General features: G+C 40.2%; 1 protein-coding gene across 4 annotated transcripts; it reads right to left on the bottom strand.

Annotated features, from left to right (window-relative positions):
• Positions 1–1275: 1275 nt before the first annotated feature.
• Positions 1276–19348, bottom strand: RHOH (ras homolog family member H). Of its 4 annotated transcripts, none has more exons than XM_057407556.1 (2): positions 16947–18480; positions 1276–2471 (listed from the first exon to the last, which is right to left on the bottom strand). In XM_057407556.1, exon 2 carries the CDS (start codon positions 2247–2249, stop codon positions 1674–1676), a length of 576 nt encoding a protein of 191 aa, XP_057263539.1. In that variant the 5' UTR covers positions 2250–2471; positions 16947–18480; the 3' UTR covers positions 1276–1673. The 4 variants fall into 4 exon arrangements, 3 of the variants coding, with proteins under 3 accessions (XP_057263539.1, XP_057263541.1, XP_057263540.1); XM_057407558.1 differs by lacking the exon at positions 16947–18480 and adding an exon at positions 6802–7096; XM_057407557.1 differs by lacking the exon at positions 16947–18480 and adding an exon at positions 3777–4124.

The raw sequence follows: 19348 nt of genomic DNA on the forward strand, positions 1-19348 counted from the left end.
GGACAGACTATAGATAGATGAGATCTGAGCTATAGCTTATTTGCTTAGTAGGGTGACTCCTGAAGTCCCATCTTGGATTTGAATCAGACAAGCCACTTTATCCATTCCTGTTGGAACACATGAGTAAGGGCTCAGTCAAAACAGGCACAGGTCATTCTTCCTGAATCTGTACATGCCATCTTTTATGGTGCCATGTTATAAGCCCTTCAAAGGTCAGTTCTGAGCTAGCTGAAGGACAGGGAAAGGGAGAAAAAAACTACGCTGCACTAAGAAATCCCCCAGGGGATTTCCTCTATAGAAACTTCTGGATGAGACAGATCTGCAAGACCTGACAGGTGCTGTGGGGCAGAGGGGACGGATAACCTTAGGAGGAGGGAACACTGCAACTCACGAGGAATGCACAGCATTGCATGTTGACCCCACTCCATCTTGTAGCAGAGTGCTCTTACACACCTGGAATTTCCAACTCCTTAGCCTATCTTTCTGTGCAGGAGGGTAAGTTGGCCTGAGCAGGTATGTCAGGGTTTGAATCTTAGACTTGTCAGGCTCCCCAGGATGCAAAGCCTGTTTCAGTCTCAGTTTGATACAACCCAGGCAGCTATACTTAGTATAAAAATTTATTTAGCCATTCTAAATACTCACATTCAACATTGCCCTGTACTTAATTTTTTACTATGGTTGGTGACAGGTTTCATTGTTTCAGATGAAAGGTACTAAAAACACAGGAGAATTTTGGTGCTTATGAAAAAAACAAAACCCAACAAAACCCAAAACTGACCTTTCATCTCTGGAGACTGAAATCTTTTGCCTTCAGAATTATAGCAGGGACAACAGAGGAGATGATAGCACATATTCATCTCAGTCACCCCAACAATATGTCTAAACCAGTTCTGACTGCAAGCCAGCCCTTTTGGGGTTGTAACCAGATGAGGTCTAGGAAGAATCAGGTTAGTTTCCTCCTGGTTCACCCCATCTAAAACTCACGAAGCCACAGGACAGCTGTCAAATGTCACTAAGTTTTGATCACTCCTATGCTAGATGTACTTGATTTCATTACTGTTATGCAGTGACTTGGAGATGTCTGAGAAGTGCTAGGCTTGTCTGCAGGCCATTTGTTATACGGATAAGATGATTTACGTCTGTGGTTAGCTAAAGGAAGAACCTCCAAAACATGAGAACAGTCAGGATTTTACAACAATGTCTTTTAAATAGAATACAAAGTGGTCAGATTTTATAACACAAAGTTTTTAAAGTAAAAAAAAAACAAACAACAAAATAACTCCACATGGACTGACATGTCAAGAGGTAGGGGTTGATACAAGCAGATGTTTGTCATTAAACAAATGTAGACAAACCAGCAAGTGAGGAACATCAACAGAAACAACAACAAAATCAGCATAGCTAATACCTGTAGCTCTCCAGGCTAGGTCTGTTCCAGTCCAAGCTAGGGAAGTCCAAACAAAGGCTTGTGAATAAGGGTAAGTACCTGCACCTTCATTTTTTCAAGATAGTGCCCATGCATGGTCAGATAGAGTGCACATCTGTCTCAGTGGGGGCACCTGCACTGTGGTCCTGCCAGGAGTCCTCCTTTGATTCACCTCCCATGCTCTCTAGCGCAGTACCTTTGTGTGAAAACAGAAGGAATGAACGGGAGAACCCACTGCTGACGGTCCTCAAAAGATCTTGCACTCATTAACGGAGAAGAGCTTCCGCCTGTTCTGCCTTTTGGCCTGATTGACTGCTGTCCGCACGGCGTACTCAAACACCTGCTGCACCCCACGGTTGCTGAGGGCAGAGCACTCCAGATAGCCTTTGGCTCGTACTTCCTGGGCAAGCCGCTTCCCATCTATGGCGCTGATGCAGGAGGAACGGTAGGGCCCCACGTCCCGCTGGTCAGTCTGAGTGGCCACTACCAAAACAGGGATGCGGGGCAGATGGCTGCGGATCTCACCGATCCACTTGTTCCTCAGGTTCAGAAAGGAATTGTGGTTTGCCACCGAGTAGCACATTAATACCACGTCTGCCTGTTGGTATGAGAGGGGGCGAATGCTTTTGAAGGTGTCACTGCCAGATGTGTCCCAGAGACCTAGGCTGATCTGTACACCATCCATGAAGACATCTACTCCAGTATTTTCATACACAGTAGGTCTGTAGTCATCTGGAAAAGTCTCAGAGGTGAAACGTACCAACAGAGATGTTTTCCCCACTGCAGAGTCTCCCACTAGGACACACTTGACTGAATCCAGCATTTTATTAATGTTCAGGACCAAGAGAACTGTCTCCACACAGCAGAAGTGGAATGAAGAGATGCAGGGGTCTCAGAGGCTTTCTAGATAACTTCCATTTGGTGAGAAACCATCCAAGTCTCTTCTCAAAACCTGACTGTGTCACTTGAGTCTAAAAACCCCTTTTCTCCCACACAGACCTGTGGTGCTGTCAGCTTTAATTCTTCAGTGAGTCAAATGACATTTCTGGAAGAAGAAAAATAAAATGTAATGGTTATAACCCATAGAGAACAGAACATTCTTTATCAAGATAAAGATGCCTGGACATGTCTTTGGACAGCCATGGGGAGTACCCCACATTGAGGACGCTGAACCTTGCCATTCCCTCCCAGGTGGCTGCTTCTGAAACAGCCATTCACATAAATAACCCTCTTGGTGCTCCACAGGAGCTAACAGTCCTATCACCTCTGCCATTCTCCACTGACACCAATGATTTCTTTCCCTCCAATTGTCTAAAAAAAAATCAATAAAATCAACTTAACTTCAGTATAACTGGTACTAACCTGCTTTTAGTGAGACATTGACTGCCTTTGACTTTCACCAAGAGTGGCAGAATCCCGAGTCCCTCTTAACTGATCAGTTCAGGTTCCCTTTAATATGCACCCATGCTCTCTAAAGGTAGTCAAGAAAAAAAATCCTTTGCTAGCCAGTTTGGCTATTTAAGCAATCCTATAATGAGCAGAAATACAGAGCCATTTGTGACAATGAGGAAGCAAGGACTTGAGGTGTGAATCAAGATGAGCCTTAACGGATTTCAAAAGCAATGAAGGATCCACAGCAAAAATATCAAAAAGTTCAACATATTTTTTACAAATCACTTTCAACAAGCAAGAAGCACAAACCAAAGAAAGCCACACCAGCACTGCTTGCCCCGTCAAACCATTTCATTGGAAAGGGATACAGCTCCCCTGACATTTACTCTGTTGTAAAACTGAACTGAGAGTACCTCTTCAGAGTAGGTAATTACTTTTGAGCTCTTGCCAGCATTCAGTCAAATTTTCCTATTTTGAGAGTGTTTTTCTCTTCCCCACTAGCTGTGTGCAAGATTCAGTGCTCATCCACGGCGACAAACAAGATACTACAAAAAAATCACTCACTGCAAACTGAGGCGAAACTAGTTCTGCTCAACAGAAGTAATTTTGAAAAGTATCACACGTAACTTCAAAATGTCCTGTGTATGTTACACAAATAATGCATTTCTGTTTCCATACATGAAGATGGAAGTAACAGCTTCAGATTTTTTCATTTGCACAGAAATGAATAATGACCACAAAAGCATATACTTTACATTACCATTATACTCCCCAGTTTCACTGCCCTAACACCCACCCCCACCCACCCACATTTCTAACACACTCAAAGCTTTGGCTTTACTCCACAAAGAGGAAAACAAAGGAAAAGTGCTAGATGAGCTTAGAGAGAACATTTTACAGGCACTGACAATTGCTACTGCCAACTCCCCTGCTTTTCTTCTGTAGTGCAGCACCCTACCTCCTCTCATGCTCCCAGCACACCTGTATCTCTCCCAGTGTACTGGCCAAAAGATGTATCAGCAGCTTGGCCAGAGAATTGCGTTTTACAGAGGCAGCACCAAGCCTGCAGGGCAGTCCTCACGCGTACTTGAGTTACCGGTATCTAGAGGAGTCATTGCAACAGACAGTGCTTCCTGGTCTGCCAGTGCTCTCACCATCTCAGCTTGCTTCTAGGAAGTGGGATGGAGGCTGATGCCACTTCACGGCATTCCTGGCTGCTGGGAAACAAGGTGCTCCATGAAGTTAAGTTTTGGTGGCAGCCACTGGAAATTTGCTTGTAAAACTTCAATAGGTCTAACTCCACTGTCCCACCTTCCCCATTCCCCAGACAAGCTCTCAGCAGAATTGAACAAGACATTTACAAACTATGTCTATGAAAAATTTGAAAAGTATATGCAGGATACACAGTCCAATTACTTAAATGCATAATCATGTTTCCTTCAGGGTATTCTACTTCAAAATTGTGTGAGCAGTACAGTTTGAGAACACCACAATTCACCACAAGCCAGTAGCATATGATTCAGACAAGGCTGCATGCTCCCAGGGGAAGTCATCCTGTAGAATCATAGAATCATACAACAGCTAGGGTTGGAAAGGATCTGAAGATCATCAGGTTCCAGTCCCCTGTCACAGACAGGGACACACTAAACCATGTCACCCAAGGTTCTGTCCAACCTGGCCTTGAACACCACCAGGGATGGAGCATTTATCACTTCTCTGGGCAACCCATCCCAGTGCTTCACCACCCTCGCAGTAAAGAACTTCTTCCTTATATCTAACCTGAACTTCCCCTGTTTAAGTTTAAACCCATCACCCCTTGTCCTATCACTACAGTCCCTGATGAAGAGCTCCTCTCTGACATCCTTTCAGAACAAACCTTTCTTTGGTGCAAGTAGTTCTTAAAACTTTCAGGCTCATTATTTTATGTGTGTTTGGATGTGGGGGAAAATAAGGATGTTCAGAGCATGATTTTTGCTATTTCATAAATGCCAGAATGGAGAAAGACAGGTAAAAGGATTGTTCTGGTACACAGCTTGTTGATTGCCAGGTCTGATTATGCTGGCTATTTTGAAAGAAAGTGTACAAATGATTAGAGCCTGAAATAGATACTAAAGACTAATGAACGTGGCTACTCTACACACAAATAACAAAAGCTGCAATATTCACCATGGCAGTGCAAAATTGTTTTCACAGCAAATTATATTGTTCTACAATCTATTGATGATTAAAAATGTACAAGTATATAACAAGGTCCATACTCTGATCCTGGGGACAGCCCGCTGTCAGTGGCCCTGATCCTCCTTTTGTTCACAGCCATTTGGAGTTCATGTGCCTGTGTATATAGTTGGGACTACATATGTGCATACTGAAGGTATCTTTTTAATTATGCACATAGCTTGTCCTTGACAAGCCTCAGGGTAAGAGCAGTATTAGTGTATTAAACCAATTACACAAGTTCAGCCCAATTGATGGAAAACTCTTCAGATTAAACATCAGCAGAAACCAATGTACTTTAAAACACAGGCCAGTACTGGGCACTTCTGCACTCCAGTATACATCCACTTGTGTAAATACTTGCAAAAGCTTGGGGGTTTTTTTGTACATTTTTGATTATGGTCTTGGTCTGACACTACAGTATGACATAGCCACTAAAAGACTGTACAAAATCTTCTGATCACATCTGGTTGAGTCTAGGCTGCTGATGGATTATTTCTTTTTTTCCCCAACAATTTACTTTTCCAAATTTCACTAACTTTATCAAGTCCATTTTAGATCTGGAATTCCAGATATAAACCTGTATCTTCTTTTACACTACTTTGGTTTATGCTTTCATCACTCGTAACAATAGAAGATTTTATTTTAATAATAAAATGAGAGCTTTTAAAATATTAAAAATATATGTTTAATTCTAATGTAGTCATTCTAAGTAGTGACCTTTAATAAAATTCAAGATTAACCTCAAAGAAAACTCTTGCACAGTTTTAGATAGAGCACTGTTTTTTCAACTGTATTATACTATCTATGCAACTAATGCGACTTTTTTGTTTTGCTTTCCTATTTTTGTTCCCTCTGTCTTTGGAATGTAGAACCATGGCACTGGTGTGTGCTCACAGAGCCCTCAGACTTCACTGATGACATGCACGCAAGAAGGCATACAAGAGCTGCTCTCTGGTCACTGCTTGTCCTGCTCCTCAGCAATCTCATCCAAGTAAATTCCTCACACTTGATCATGGCTGAATATGATATGGAGAAGGTGAATTGTGTTATCAGCCTGTAATACGACAGGATGGGAAGAAGATCACAGCAGCACCAAGCTCTTTGTAGGTGGAGGATTCACATGAATATACATCCCATGAAAAGATAATCTCATATTTGTTGAAACAATTCTACCAGCAAAGGAAAGCAAGGACTTCTTTTATCAGAAGTGGTGAGTTTATAAACTGAACCAAATGTGATTTTCATTCTCTGGCATCTACTGTAAGATCATTGTGAGCATGTCCTGCATCTTTTTAGATCAGGCAGTCATAAAATTCTTCAGAGAGTTAAAGCAATTAACATGCTAACCATTATTGTCATTATCCGGTCTCTACCACAATTAGGTCTCAGCGCAGTTTCTGCTGATATCAGGATAAGAGTAGGCTAATTTTTCGGTTTGAGCACTGTGTATACTAGCTGTTGAAGAGACCTGACATTGTGAGGAAATAAAAATATTTATACGACTAAAAAAAGCTGAAAAACACTGAAGAGACTTCCACTTGCCATGTGATGCTTGAATGCAGGTATTCTCTTTGCCTGCCTACATTACTCCTGCAAATCTCACCTCATGCAGAAGGGGGTCTGCAAAACTGCCAACAATTCCCCTCTATTATGTTGATTGTAATTGCTGCTCTTTCTAACTGCAATGCAGGTACCTAAAAACTCTCCTTGCATATCTTAGAGGCTTTCAAGGAAAGGAAAGTGATATAGAGAGTAACTTCACCAACCAGAAATAACAGTGTGCAGCTTTACACCTTCACTTCTGTGGGTGCAGTGGGCACTGCAGGGCAAGGACAGTGCCTCAGAAAATTCCTGCAAAGCAGAAGGACAGAGAGAGAGGAGGAGGAAGGCTGGCAGGAAATCGAGACAGGGCAGAAATGCTGTTTCCTGGTTAGGGCAGCACTCAGAAGATGCAGTAGGGAGACAACTGGCCACTGTGACAGAGACACCGCATCTGCTGTAGATCCAATCTGGATGCTCAGATAGATGACCAAGTTGCCCAGGTCATGCTACCTTGTTTTCAACTCTGTGCATAAGTTGTACTTGCTCTATTCAGATACAAACCTGCAGACTGCTGCACAGACCTTTGCTGCCACAGCACAGGGCTACTAAAAACTAATACATCAGCTGCACAAAGTCTGGAGACTGCAGCTGGTCTGCAAGCAAATGGCCCCATACTGTGAAGTTTCCTGTCATGCATTAAGCTGATGCTCTGACGTTTGCTTTAGCTGCCTCCTGGTTTTTAAACTCATTTTAAGACAATTTTGATCTATAGCACAAAGTGGCCCTGTCTTGACAGTTTACTGAACAGCCTCCCGTCGCCTCAGACAGGGTCAGAGTTTCAGTCCATAGTGGCATTCAGTGGTGGTACCACTGCCATGAAGGAGAACTTCTCACAGCCTGTACCTTTGCAAGGTGCTACATCTTTGCCCCAAACTACTCCAACCAAAGAATCTGTATTCAACTCTTTCTCTTTACAAGCAAGTGTATTAATAATACTGATGGATTAGTGGCCAGACTATCTCTCAATCTGTTTTGATATTCTGAAGAATTGAGAGGATGCCTAGAAGCTTGGATGAAAGCTTTTATACAGCTATTTTATCCTCAAGTACAATCATACCTGCAATGCCTTTCTAAAGTTAGAAGAGCAAGCAATGTATAGTGAACCCATATTTTCAAAGCCAGGATGCCTTGTCATCTCAAAAACAATCTTCTTCCAGCATTTAAAAAATATTGCAGACATAAAAATTTAGACATTTTTCTTTCACTCCTTTATTCACAAAACTGGAATTCTGTTCCAGTTTTCAAATTTCAGTGCTTTGTTTAAAAAAAAAAACAACAAACCTTTTTTTATGTATATGTAATTTCTAATTTATGAAATTTGAAGAAAATGGACAACCACTTTCTTAGGACCCTTTACTAAAAATCACCTCTGGATCAAGACAACACCTGAAAATTTAAACCTCAGTTTCTTTCTTCGGAAGTTTTAACAACTGAAACTGAAGAAAAGGATTTATGATGAAATATTCAGTCATCTTGACAACTTTATTATTAGCAAGGGAATGCAAGTCATTAGATTTAAAAGAAACTCTCTCATATAAGACTGGGGAATCTTGCTATAAAATAGTGACAAATACAGACCAATGTTATTTACAAGATTAAATAAGAGGTGAAGTCTTAATGAAAGGACAACAGCTTCCCTTATGGGAAAATGTACATATTTACACACACGCTTACACACTGCACATACATAAAGAACTGTATAATGAGATATTTTATATTAAAAAATCATCTTTCGTTTCTTTAGTAATAGTACCTATAATGAATATATATAAAAGAAATGGATAATGCCTGTCTAAAGATCTATTCAATTTACCATAGTCCCTGAGAAAAACTATTTAGCTCTCCTTTTAATTACCCAATTAGACCAAAGAAAGATTTATTTTATCTCAGGAGCCCTTTAACTGTGATAATCACACCTTGATTCAGCTACTTAAAAAATAAACATGAAAACAAATGATTGCACTTGAAAAATTAACAAAAAACTCGAAAAATTAACAAAAAGCCTGTAAGACTCTCATGTATTAATCCAAGATCTGAAATTCAATAGAAATCAAGCAGATCTGGCCGTGCTAAATTCCTGCTCCAAAATTCAAGGCATGAGTCTGAAGTAATTTCTTTCCACATGTTTATGGCATGATGTGGTAAGTTACAGACTCTGTGGTATTCATGGCATTACACAGCATTCAGTAGTGACCCAGTTTCAGCAGAAGTGTTCCATCCTCTCCAAATTAAAATATGGGTAAATGGAGTGCAGGAAAGTAACCCCTTCACAGAGAACCACCAGTTCATGTGCCATTTTCAGTCTGCTGCCTTCCAAAGTCAGCAGAAATGGAGCACTTGTCGTGCCCAAAGCATGGCACATGCCCTTGCATTTACTGACTGTTTCTCTTCCTCAAGAACATGGGTATATCACCTTTTTTTCCCACCCTTCCCTATGATTATTTTTCTCCTCTGCTCTTAAACAGAGAAGAAATTCTTCTTGAGCCTCACCACAGATAAAGTTGTACATGGAGCAGCTGGTGTGCAAATGTCACATGTGTGTACGTTCAAACACAGAAGTTCACCAACCATCTGTCTATCAGCGTTCCCTCATAGTCTGTTTTTGTACACGTATGTATACGTATTCCTTACTGACATAGAACTGCTTTTGGGTCCAGATGGGGATACAGATACACTTGCAGATGAACATGGATAAAGTGCTGTGCATCGACTGTAGCACTATCACACGTACCTATGAAAAGCTACTCTATCAGAATGGACTCACATAAAATTTCCACTCAAGTCTAAGTGCACTGTAGTCAAACTGAAGGACTGATTATATAAAATGCATAATATTTGAGTAATTTACTTCAATGAGACTACTGTGTGTACAGAATTACTCGCATGTGGAAATGTTTGCAGCTTTGGGCCTCAAACCACTTCAAATTTTTCATGCCACATCCTTTTTTAACACAGTTCACCTTTCTTGAAGTTTAAGACAAATCAAAAAGGCACAACTTATTTTTGTAAATTTTTTTTTACAAGTTTAACTCTTCAAAATTTCCCCAGTTTGTTTTTGTTTTTATTTACTGACAAAATGTGAAATACTCTTTTATTTACAACCTTCAACAATAATTGTGTTTTATTTCCAGAAAGCCTAGCCCTTTCCCTATTTCTATTTTTGGTTTGGGGGCATTTTTTTACCATCTAGAGATACAAGCAATATCATCATGAAGTATCCATTTCCCTTTCACGCACAACTAATAGGTGTTAGTTTTAAATAACCATTTGTCATTTCTTGCAGAATGATGCATCATTTGCTAGACTGATTGCATAGAAGAGTATATGCATATATATACATACACAAAAATGTTGGAAATAAAGCAGTGTATATTTAAAAACATAACTGTTTCAATAATGAATCTATACATCCATGTACAAAAATATGACATCCATATGTGCAAGCATGTGTGTTTATATGTCTATATATATGTATATAGACATGTATATAGATATGCACACATTGATATTCATCCATTTGAAAAGACTACATGACAGATTGCTGTACAATACAGATGCATATTCAAGGCAAGATATTTTACTGTCGTTTGAAAACCTGCATATATATTTTCCATGAAAGAATGGAAGCATTATTGAAACGACCATGGTCTTTACATTACGCCGTTTCTACGTATAGGTACACATTTGCACACATGAACAGAAATGACTGCTGTGATAAATCTGGATTTGCAGTAACCTAGGTTTGTAACTAACAGATAATAGTCATACACTTACACACAGATTACATGGTCACACATTGTAAACAATTAGATTTTTACTGTGTATGCAGCCATTAAATTTTCTAGACACATCTTTACAATATGCTACAATTATTTATTGTTAAGGAGATGTATGGATTTATATTAAATCATGCAGATATGTAACATGGCAAAATGTTAAATCTAACAGCCTAGCAACTCCGTGTATGTACTTGCATTTGCAGGCAGAAAGGCTTCCTCACTTTCAGAGCCTGTGTTAAGTGCAGCGGTGAGGGCTGGCTCCTGCATGTTTTGACTCTAACCTGGAGAGGACTTTCCCTTGTTTGCACTGTACCTGATCTTCTTGACTGGGTCTTTTAAACACTACCAAGTAATCAATATTAACAGTATAGCTAAAAGTTAATATATGAATGATACAGGTGATGTAACACCCTCCTTAATGTTAAGAAGTATTTTAAGAAGTATTTCCCCACAGCCCTCCATGTGATCCCTCACCAGATCTCCAAGGTTACTTTCAGAGGTCTGTTCAGGTTTAACTTTGATCTGGTTTTATAAAATGCCTGCCACAAAATGAGGAGGCTCTCAAGCCCAGATCTTTTGCTCCTAACCTCAGGGGGAGGAGCAGGAGGTTCTCCATGTTCATTAAATTATACATATGCATAGGTTTGATTTCATTGTGAGATAAAGGTGAAGGAGGGAAATGATAGTTAGAACTGAATTAGCCAATTTGATGGAAGATTATTTTTTGCACATTTTGTGATAAGAATAAAATGTGTTGAACACATAGGTGTTTTGAGCAGCAAATAACGATGCTTCAGTTGATCAAACAATTCACAATAATGACTCCTTGCTAAAACATATTGTTTTCTTTTTTTTTATTTGGGAAGAACACATATTTGCTGCATATCATTTCAGTTTTACTGTGATGAATGTTAAATTTCTAGAGTTAATGAGCAAAGCTAGTAAAGTAAGCAACAATAATTCGGTTGGTTGTTTATTTTAAACCACTGAGAAACTGGCTGACAATTTTAGCTTTTCCCCTTAGAACTGCCAGCAACGAAAAGCTTTTTCTTGTTTCTTTATATATAAGACTGTTTACATTTTTAGTGTAGATTTCAGCTGTAGGAAACTGCCATCATTTCAAGTTAAACCAAAAATTTTGTGTGTGCACGCATGTACATGAAAATGTTAAAAATTTGAAGGGTTTGCTTGGAAATAATTTCGATTGCTTCACAGGCAGAAGGTGCGATACAAACCATGCAATTATCATGACTTTGCCTGCGTTTGTTGACTTAAGCTCTCCACCCTTTCGATTTGTTTTATAAATTAAAAAAGGAATTGCCTTCCACAATCTATCCCACAACTCGGCATTCATGCTCTGAACCCACACAAGGAGAAGAGTTAATATGTATTTACAGGACAGACAGGAAAATAATTCTCACTATGTAGGCTCCCTAGAATCCCTTAATTGTAGTAAATTGAACTAAACACAATAAATGGGCATGTATACTTGCCTACATTAAATTGCCTATGTCCCATGCACAGTTATCATTAAAGCTCAATTTCAAACAAACATACCATCAAGTTTTCTTATTTTTTCCCCTGTATTTAGCCCAAATTATACCTGGTAGTTCAGATTTTACTTTGATCTGTATCTTACACCAACCTTATGCCATAGCAGAATATATATTTCAGGACCTATTTTCCTTTACTTCAACAACAGTATAACCTTAATCTCTTGTCACTTTCATATAAAACATAGAATACTGTGGACAGCACTGGGTCATATGGAATAGGTTAAGAAGAGAAAAGCCTCTACTCTTTACCACCAAAAGTAATATATAAATCCTTTCACTCATTCTTCAGCTCAGTATTTTGAGAAGCCATTTGAGGTACTTAAAGCTGACATCTATTTGGCTTTCAGTTGGTTTAAAGATCATGCAAATCCCCACACTATGGTAAATCTGAATGCAGAGTTTCTGGTTTTCAGTGGGAAGCATAGAAAGTTTTCCTTGATTTTCTTGATTTTTACATATTTTGCATGAAAATGATCACACATATGGAAAGAGAGATATTTTTGGAGAGCTACATTTGAACATTATGAGAACATTTCCCATGCTTTATTTCTGAATCCTGATGGACTTGATTCAAATTCAAAGATATTTTACCCAATAGCTTTTCATCTAGAATTAAAACTCCACTGAAGGATAAGTGAATTTTAAAACCTGCATTTAAATTTATGGAAATAAAGGAATTTACATGAGGGACTTTTAAGGCAGATGTTTTGTAATACATTTTTGTAATGAGGAAAACACAAGCACATAGATGATGAGAGGAAGTTAACAGATAATTCAGTATGTCATTAATTCAATAACTTTGAACCTTAAAGACTTTACAAGTTCTTATACACAATCATTTAATGAAAAAAGAAAACAAAGGCAAGCTGCAAGCTGTGTCCACTGGCATGGCAGTCAGCAGAAGAAAAGAATTGTTTTCTTGTGAGAGTGACAGGTTTTGTATTCTCTCAATGACCATATGCACAGGAGACAACCAAACCAGATACCATCCCAAACTATGCAGGAGTGTTGGTCTCACACTTTTATATTAGGACAGCCAGTCTCATAGTTTGACATAAACCAGGATAACCTTCAAAAAAACTTACTGCTACTCATAAGGAAGAGGTTGTCACTCATAAGGAAGAGGAATCACCAGATGGTACAACAACCTCACATGGGTCAAGTGTCAGTTATTGAGACTGGTACACCATGCTCACAGTTGCGTGTGACAAGTTTCATTGTGCATGGTACATAACCACAGCCCTCCATGACAGCTCCTGCCAGGAGAAGTATGTGTTACCTTCCCAGCACATTCTTAGTCTTTTGTATGTGATAGGTCACCACTGACCCCCCAGATCACAGCAGAATCCTCATGTGGTTTCCAGTGAGTTCATACATTTCATCAGGTAGAGACAAGCATGCCAAGTTCAGTGCCACCCTCATTCCTTAGGAATTAACACTTCTCCTTGGCTTCTGCAACCAAAGACCAAACAATTCCTTGTGCAAAAGAAATACAATGCAGACACAGCAGCAAGTGATTGGGCAGGGTGGGAAAGATCAAGGAATCTTTAACAAATGCCAGGCACAGCCACAGGCAGGACCAGGCACGAGCAAATGCTCCTGCAGCCTCTCTGTGAGGAGCACACACTTGTGGTCAGTGTTCAGAGTGTGTTCCCAGCTATCCTCCAGCTGCCATGCCAGCAGTGGTGGCGATCCTCCAGCACAGCCTCCAGCAAGAACATGACTGCTGGCACTACTGCTCCCTGCTACTCTGGCAGCTGCCCATCTTAGATATGATACACCAAGGTTTTGTACCCATGACTGCAAGTGCTCTTGCTCACTGCTGCATTACAGAGGTTTTGCTTGCTACAAAAGTCTCCCCTTCTACTGCAGACCAATGCTTTTGGTGGATTACGAAGTTTTTCCCATTCTTCACTGATGTAAAAATTCAAGCACAACTAAATTATGACAAGCACATATGAAACTGTATTTGGTTTTGGGAAGGAGAGCTAAAGGTAGGCTGCAGGCTACAAATTTTGTTGTTACATCACTTAATTTTATCTGTGTGATTCTGACCAGTATTTTAAAGCTGCAATGCTTTAACAGTGGGCTTGAGACAGCTGCAGCCAACTTCCTTTCTTAATTACTATGTTGGGGTCATCCCAAGACATTTTTTAGCTGTAAGCTCTGCTCATGGCATGGAAACGTTTGAAAACTGTTGATTTAATAAAACCACACACCACTGGCCAAAAAGTGAGAACCTGATTTGGAAATGATATTAAGCTGCATAGTATGATGCCTGGAATATCAAGTTTCATAGTTATGTCTCTTATTTCTTTTCAAACAATTATCAAAAGCATTATTAGAAAATCAGCAATTTTTCACTGTATGATCAATGCCAAATCAAATTAAGCACTTAAACAGTGCATTCAGTGACATTCAGCTGTTACTTAATGAAAACTATAGAATAACAGCATTTTATAAAGAAAAAGGGGTTGGTGTGTTTGCTTTAGAGACAAGAGGTATTTTTCTTTGAAAATCTTTTTCATTTAAAGCTTCTCAGCCAGCTGCGCTATGCATCTAGAGCTACACAGCAAAGGCAAAAAGAGAAACAGCAGAATTTCGTCGCCTTGCCTGGGTGTCCTCCCAGTTATTTATCAGAAAGAGTCACCAAGAAAAGCTTCTCAGGAGCTGCAGCTGGTGCAGACCTGCTGTTCTCCAAGACAGGCCAGTGCCGCAGCCTGCAAGACCGCCACCACGATTTCTGCTCATTTCCTGTGTGCTCTGCGTATCCTGCAAAGCATCCACCGACATCTTTAAAGATTTATATGACTGCCCCGTGTTGTACAACAGATTTCCTCCCTGATATCACTGGCACCAGCAGTTGTTACCAGCTGATGCAACTTCAGCATCAGTCTCTTGGTTGCTGGGTTTATGAAGAAGAGAAAGTGCTCTCATTTCATTCCCAAATTCACACTCCCAATGGAGCAGCTGAGCCAGGATCTAGTAAACTTCTACATATAAACATTTTATTGAGAAAGCTGGTCACCAGGCTGGAAGAGTATTTTTAGTAACTTTCCGGAAATGTAGTTCCAGCTTCATGGTTTTACTGTGATGCGTGTGGATATAGGGACTGCCCTCTGATACAAGCAATCACATAAGGCTTGATGCTCCTCTGACATGAGACCATCTCAAGCTGCTTGGCACAGTAAAATTCCCTTGAAGTGGGATTGAATGACACGAATATACAGCCACTTTGCCCTGCTGATGGACTGTGAATTTATGTCTTGCTATACATGAAAATCAAGCCCATTTTTAAAATGTTAATTTGCTCTGGAACTTAGTAAGTACAGGTTACTTACAAAACTACAGATTCACCATAAATACAAAACTATTATTTTTCCTGCTTTGCAACACCTAATCTAGTCAATAAAAAACTTGGTATTGCGCCCCATCAAGGCCTACTCTCTCAACTTAGCAGGAAGCAAGCACATGTGGGGTTTTTCTATCCTGTAGCTGCTGCCCAAGTCTCAAACATGGTATTCACATCAAGTCTGTACCTCACTTTCTCTGGTAAACTTGACTTCTCTTGTATGACTACATCATCAGATCTCTCTCTGAAAAATTAGATTAAACCCCGTTCTAAAGTTAAGTAAGTATATGTGCATGGTCTTTTCTACTGGAACATCTGTAAACACCCACTGGTCTAAATGGTGGGTTTGGGAAACCTTAAATAGCAAGTAGCACAGTGCAATGCACAATCCCACCTTATTCTGACAGCAGCACCAGATGGGCATGTACACAAAAAAAATGCTGGCAGATGTGCCTCCTAACAACTAAATCTCATTTATCCTACCTTTTTCCTCTTCAGGGTAAATCCCGGGTTAGAGCTAGCCTCCTGCAGATGCCACAGCCACACTCTTGCCCCATTCACAGGTGAAAACACATCTGGAAGGAGAAATTACAAAATCTTAAAGCCACATTCAGATTTTTTTTGTGGGGACTGCATCAGAGCGATGGTTCCCGCCTCTGTGTGCTTCCTTCTCATTCACCTTTTAGATTAACTGCCACTCATTGGCAATGTGACAAGACATTCCACCACCACTAAAGCATCATAATATGCAGTTTTGGAGGAAAATCTGGAAATGGATGTGCACACATCTGTGCATGCGTGCACAAATACATACCGCTCTCCAAGGGGTACCACACCAAGAGCATGCCATGGATGGCCCAGAATGCAGAGGAGAAGAAGCCGTGGGGTGAGATGAAAGCAAAGAGTTACAGCCGCAGCCATTTAGACAGCAAACAAAACCCTTTCATCTTAGAAGGTGGTAGATGAACTTGTTAGAGTCAGCAGGGCCAAGCAGCTGCTAGAACCAGAGCCAGTGACAGATATGCTGGCAAATTAAAAATACCTTCAATCTCACTTCAGCCCTTAAGAACCTAAATTTCACCTTTCTCAAATTCCTACAATAAAATCTTCACCCAAATTTGCTTGGGGACATTTAAGATGAAGCAAAACAATTATAGCTATGATGTGCCTCACAAATGGGGAAGAAAGCATCCTTTGAGGTGTTGCAGGTTTACACAGACTTATCTCTTATGGGTTTGTAATTCATATAACAACAAAGGGGGTCAGAATCAGACCACCATCTTTCAAGCAATTCTCATCTTCTCTGTTTTTTCTTACATTAGTTAACATGGGAAATACTAGCATGGCACGGCCCATCACACCCCTCTTTCTACTTTTATACAAGGCCTTTTTACACTCAAGTGGAAACAAACTCTGCAACATATTGTAGGCAGGATTCGACCACTGTCTAACAGGTTATCACAATACTGAGTAATTAAAAAATGGTATTAAAAATAAAACTGATTAGGTGAACCAATTTCACAATCTTATTAGTAAAACTAAAGATACTGAATTTGATTAAGAACATCAATTCACATTAAGACTTTTAAGAAGAAAAAAAAAAGAAAATGCAAAGAACTCACCAGATGCAGGAAGCTGAAGTGGCTGTTGGAAATAAACATTATGGAAATCAACTCTTCTAGACGAGATAGGGGAAATAAAAAAAGGAGAGTGGTGTTCTGTGCTCTTGGCTGTTTTGGTTGGACTTCTTTTCCATCAGATTAGAACAATTGCGTTATTGAGAGGGAAAACAAAACAAAACCTCAAGAGGTGACCAGAGACCACTGCACATCCAGGCCAAACTAGTCCTGGCAACTGGGTCTAGCTCATCCGGACGCAGCAGTGACAGCAGACCCAGATGTAGTGTGATGAGAAATAGCAGAGTAGTTTAGGGTAAGTCAGCTTCCGGGTGACAGCTCCTCAGCTCTGCTGTGTGGGTTTTGTTGTGGGTTGGCATATGAGTGTGTGTATCTTTCTCTCTGGTGGCTATGGGACAGATGCAAAAACCTTGAAGATGGAGGAGGGCAAAACCTCCAGGCTGCAGAAAGCTTTCGCTTTGAACTCGGCTGCTCCTATAGTTGCCTCCTCTCTGCTGCAGTGCCTAACAGCATAGCACAGCCCATGCTATGCTATCCTATACACGCTAGGAGAAAAGGAGCAGATCAACAACTGCCCTGCAGTACTATGTATGTGCAATTCACACTACAGTAGCATGAATGAGATGGCATATTTTCATGTAAGCTGGAATATGGCCCCGACTTTAAAAAAACATGTTTAGTTGACCTTGTGCAAAACTCAAGGCAGGCACTTTTGGGCTGTTTCAACACTGGTTTATAGGGATTGTCATAATTCAGTGAGGATTCCCCAGTAGCACTGTTTAGGACTGACCAGGATCATTTCACTAGCACACTTGTCCTCTCTTCCACCAGCATAAAGATTCTGAGCAGGAGAAAGCACTACAGGTGTGGAGATTCCTTCCTTTCCCAGCAAAGACAACTGGAGCAAGCCAGACTCTCATCACTTCCAGCTTTTTACCACAACACTGAAAGCAAAGCTCTGATGACAGTTTCAGGATTTCAAGCGCTAGGTCTATGGTCTGTGCTCCAGGAACTGGGAGCACAAGAGGCTGTCTTTTTTGGATGATCAGGTAATTGGACTGCAGAGAGGGCATTCCTGTCCCATACTCCTGAAGCAGCCCAAGACTGCTGGCACAGCAGGAGAGCTGCCCCAGAGCTCCATGAGGAGCACCTATGACAAGCACAGAGGGCTGTCTGCTGCTCAGTCAGAGGCATCAGCAGTGGGTTTCCCAGCAGCCTTGAAACCAGATTCGGAGGCAGAGAAATGGAACCCAAGTCCTTTTCAGAAAATATTTTGGGCTCAGTGAAGCTGTTTCACCATTTTTAGACCATCTCTAGCCATGAAACAGTAGGAACAGGCTGCCTGATCCATATCTAAAGCCATGCATTTTGTGTTCCTTGCAGGATGGGAGCTCTTTGAAGACAGCTAGCAAATTTGTCCACATTAACATTATGATAGTACAATGCATTCCAAGAAAAAGTCATACCGCTTCCAAAAATGATTAAAAATCAACAGAATAAATTACAAGATAAAGCAAAAAGGAAACAAAAAGATAATTTATGTGTAGATGAAAGACAGTTTGTGCCAAAAATACAACTAGCTGCTGACTATAACCTGTGTAAACACGCTGTAAACCTGCTGATACGAAGCTTGCAGAACAGTGCTGCACAGTTAGGCTGAGGAATCAATTTGTTTCTTTTCCCTATGACATGAAATTAATTAAGTTAATTATCAACAGGGGTTAGGGTAAGGAAGGCTGGCTCACAGAAGGCATTTCTGGAATACTATCTTCCTAAAAGCTTCAATCTTCCTTTTAGTTTGAGACAAGATTTTGGATAAGGGGCTTTGGTATATTAGCAGTTTATGTGAGAACTTGTGTTACTTAATTTTCACATTAAACACCTATTCTTCTGTTTTTAACCAGGTTTGGTTTTCCCAATACCAGTGCATGCAACCAGGCAATAAGTTTCAACTGTGGTAGTGATAAAGAAAATCAGACACCCAAACATTCTGAAATGTTTCCACCAGAACACTGTGGCTTGTCAGAAATAGAGAAATAAATTTCATTTGCAAATTGTATTGATATAAATGTCTTCAGTGATCATCACTCCTATTATGTCTGCTACAGATAGCAGCCGCTTAAAAACGCAACTACTGTTTTCTGTTTTGATCTGCAGACTAATCCAGATGTGAGGCCCCTTGGCTAAGCAGTTTGCATTTTGGATAAAGAGCGCATCCATCTGTAAAATACTTCATAAACAACTTTTGAATCGAGTGAGCTCAGTGTAACAAGACTGCAGAATAAGAAATGTGTTTGGACAATATCTTGATTTCCACCCATTTCCCTCCACTGGGCTTCCCAGAGCATCTTGACCCAATAACTTCCCAAAAATAGTTGAATGTCAGA

This window comes from Pezoporus wallicus, unplaced genomic scaffold (assembly GCF_028554395.1).
Source record: "Pezoporus wallicus isolate ANWC-B61680 ecotype Strahan unplaced genomic scaffold, APGP_CSIRO_Pwel_v1 contig_2492, whole genome shotgun sequence".
Taxonomy (NCBI): domain Eukaryota; kingdom Metazoa; phylum Chordata; class Aves; order Psittaciformes; family Psittacidae; genus Pezoporus; species Pezoporus wallicus.